This window comes from Amblyraja radiata, unplaced genomic scaffold, assembly GCF_010909765.2.
Source record: "Amblyraja radiata isolate CabotCenter1 unplaced genomic scaffold, sAmbRad1.1.pri scaffold_926_ctg1, whole genome shotgun sequence".
In the NCBI taxonomy this organism is placed as follows: Eukaryota; Metazoa; Chordata; class Chondrichthyes; order Rajiformes; family Rajidae; genus Amblyraja; species Amblyraja radiata.
The window spans coordinates 37501-41103 of record NW_022630923.1 but is presented as its reverse complement, the minus strand read 5'-3'; the positions used below and the strand labels follow the sequence as shown (position 1 = coordinate 41103).

Here is a 3603-nt window from a genome sequence, read left to right as displayed (position 1 = left end):
CACCCCAATTATTCCTTCTTCTCCCAGCTCCCATTGGGCAGAAGGTACAGAGGCGTGAAAGCGTACACCACCACAGCTTCTTCTCCTCTGGTTATCAGGTTTCTGAACAGTCTTGCCATAAGCTAGACTACTGCCTGATTCACATAGACCCCATTGCGAACATTAGACTTTGTCTCTGGAACTGATGCGCTACAATGCTGAGAACTATATTCTACACTCTGTATCTTCCCCTTTGCTCTGCCTATTGCACTTGAATTGACTTGATTGTATTTATAGAGTATTATCTGATCTAATTGGATGCCATGCAAAATAAAACGTTTCACTGTACCTCAGTACATATGACAACAGCAAACATTAACATAGACCTGATGGAAAATAAAAAATTCACAACATTGGAAACTGATTTTTTTTCCTGCTCCTTGTGGATGCTAACATGAAACAACACATGAAAGACACACGACGTACCTGTTTAGTGAAGAGTACTGCAGTGTCGTAGTACTCTGGATGCTTATCATTGGCCTTGTTAAACTTCTTCTGCCAAGCACAGAAGTTCCTGAGTGTGAGCGCAGCGTTGCTGGAGATCTTCGGGCCCTTCTCCTCGTGGTTAATGACCATAAGCTTGACCACCACGATGCTGATGGGGTTGAGGATGCTGGGGTGTTTGTACAACCGGGCAGCCACTGCCATCAACATTAGGACATAGTGCTTGAGGTCGTCACCGTGGAAGTTGGCCATTGATTCATCAGCGACCACCAAAGTCTCCACAAAGCGGGGGATTGATGCAAATCTCTTGGATCTACTGTTCTTTTTCCCCTCGTGTTCTCCTTTGGGTGAAGGGTCCATGGTATGGGAAGCTTTAAAAGAAAATGTATTATAAAGACATTGGCAGGTTTTACAAAACTCTTGAGTGTCATTTTGTTGGCATTCAACCTTCATTAAATGAGCACTAGTTTTTATCACTTAAAAGTAAAATTGTCACACAGATTGATAGAAAATTGTTCAATGGTTCATGTATTGTCATGTGTACCAAAGATACAGTGATATTTTGCATATAGATGAGGAAGATCATTGCTGTACATAAAGCCAATCCCTGATTAAGAAATACACCTGGATGACAATATAATGAAACAAGGATGGATAAAACAGATTTTATATTGTTATGTTGAGATTGAAGAAGGGTCCTGACCTGAAACATCACTTATCCATATTCTCCATAAATGCTGCTTGACCTGCTGAGTTACTCCAGCACTTGATGTCTTTTTTTTAAAATACTGTCATTTATTGCTCATACCAGCCTTCCCAGGTCCCAAACAATGCATATCTAATAAAGTTGGGTCTGTGACGGGTTTGATATGGCATCCAGGTGATATTATTCTAAACATTATTATCTATATATTAAATAATTACAACATGATTCTTGCAGATCCTTAGGAGATTTCAGGGTGGTACAGTGGTGCAGTGGTAGATTTGCTGCCTTACAGCGCCTGGTTCGTTTCTGACCTCGTGCTGTCTGTATGGAATTTGTACGTTCTCCCCATGACTGGCTTGGGCTTTCTCCAGGGTCCCCGGTTTGAATGAATGAATGAATGAATGAATGAATGAATGAATGAATGAATGAATGAATGAATGAATGAATAGCTTATTTCGGTCATACATTAAAAAAGAACAAAACGTTACAATCTGTGTGAAGTTGAACCAACACTGTATCCATTTCACACAACGTTCACATAATCAATGACCGAAAAAGGAATAGGCTGAAGCCACAAAGCTTATTTTTGACTATCCTATACTCCCACACTCAAAAGACATACAGGTTTGCAGGTTAGTTGGCCCTTGGTAAAATTGTAAATTGTCCCTAGTGTGTGTGGGATAGTGTTAGTGTGTAGTGATCGCTGACCGCATGGACTCGGTGTGCCGCAGGGCCTGTTCCCATGCTGTATCTCCAAACTAAACTTCAGTGTTTTCTGAACAATTCCCACTGTGCGAATACCATAACAATGTTCGCCTCTTCAACTACTTTTTTTTTTAATAGTACACTCACCCACAATTCACGACTGACGTGATCCTATAGGTATTTCCCCAGATATATATTTATTTTAATCCTTAAATGATTAAAAAGTAAAATATTCATATGTTTCACATTTGAAACTTTGATCGTAATTTTTCAACTTCTACTTTATTTTTGTTACTCCATGCTCTGAAAAATGTTTCAAATTTTTAAAGAGTAGCTATCTACGTCTTGGTTTGTTATCCAAAAAAATCTTCAATGTAATTCTTCAATGTGTGCAAGCACTATCAAAACATTTAGGCAGATACGTGGATAGGACAGGTTTAGTGGGCCAAATGCAGGCAGGTGGGACTAGTGGACATAGATACATAGAAACAGAGAAAATAGGTGCAGGAGTAGGCCATTCGGCCCTTCGAGCCTGCACCACCATTCAATATGATCATCCAACTCAGTATCCAACTCTGTAGATTGGGGCATGTTGGTCGGCATCAGCAGGTTGGGCCGAATGGCCTGATTGCACGCTGCATGACTGCTCGGCCCCATTGACGATGTTTTGGCTGGAGGGCTCAGGGGATCCCTGTGAACTGGTGGGGAGGGAATCTCCATGCCCGGCAGTGTGGTATTTCATTGCTGAGTGCCAAGTCCTCTGGATACAGATACTGACAGGTGCAAAATGCAACAATCTGTATGGATGTGGCTCACTTAAGAAGCAGAATTGACCGCAAAACACAGATTTAGTGTCAAGTAGGGATAGGGATAGGAAGGGCAAGTGAAATGTTGCCCGGAGCAATGAACGTATGGGAGTTCATAAGTTCTAGGAGAATTAGGCCATTCGGCCCATCAAGTCTGCACCGCCATTCAATCATGGCTGGTCTATCTTTCCCACTCAACTCCATTCTCCTGCCTTCTCCCCATTGCCCCTGGCTCTATTGCTAAACAAGAACCTGCCAATCTCTGCCTTAAAAATATCCATTGACATGGCCTCCACAATGAATTCCACAGATTCACCACCCTTTGACCAAAGATACTCCTCCTCATCTTTCTAAAGGTACGTCCCTTTATTCTGAGGCTATGGTCTCTGGGTGGGGGGGGGGGGGGGGGGGCGTCGTTAGATGATCAGTGGGAGACGGTGACTTGGCTTCAGCGCTGCAGGAAGGGATAGGCGAACGGTCCCAGGGCAGAAAGGCCGCTTTGAATAACGCATCGAAGCATCGCCGGGGGAGGCTTCCCTGCTGAGGATCCCTTGCCTTCTCCCCATAACCTCTGACACCTGTACTCTGTCACTCTGCGGAATGGCACTGCGGCGGGCAAAGGGTTAACGGGGGGAACCTTTGCCTGGTGTTCAACCGCGGGAAGATGCGGGATCCACGGCGTCGCTGTTCAGAGGAGACAGATCCACGCTAGCTCTGGGGGTCAGTGGGATCGATAACTCGATTATTGGGATCGATAACTCGATTCTTGGGATCGATAACTCGATTACCTCGATCAGCAACCCATTCGTTCGGATCGATAACTTCATTATTGAGATCGATAACTGGAATATTTGGATCGATAACTCGAATATTTGGATCGATAATTCGATTACCGGGATCAGT

At 43.6% G+C, this 3603-nt stretch overlaps 1 protein-coding gene across 1 annotated transcript in view; it reads right to left on the bottom strand.

The window, feature by feature from the left end:
- Window positions 1-369: 369 nt before the first annotated feature.
- LOC116970471 (A disintegrin and metalloproteinase with thrombospondin motifs 15-like) overlaps window positions 370-3603 on the bottom strand; it is a 5857-nt gene continuing 2623 nt past the window's right edge. The window contains exon 2 of the mRNA XM_033017119.1: window positions 370-854. Coding sequence (XP_032873010.1) covers window positions 385-854 — 470 coding nt within the window. The 3' untranslated portion in view covers window positions 370-384. The remainder of the gene's footprint in view (window positions 855-3603) is intronic.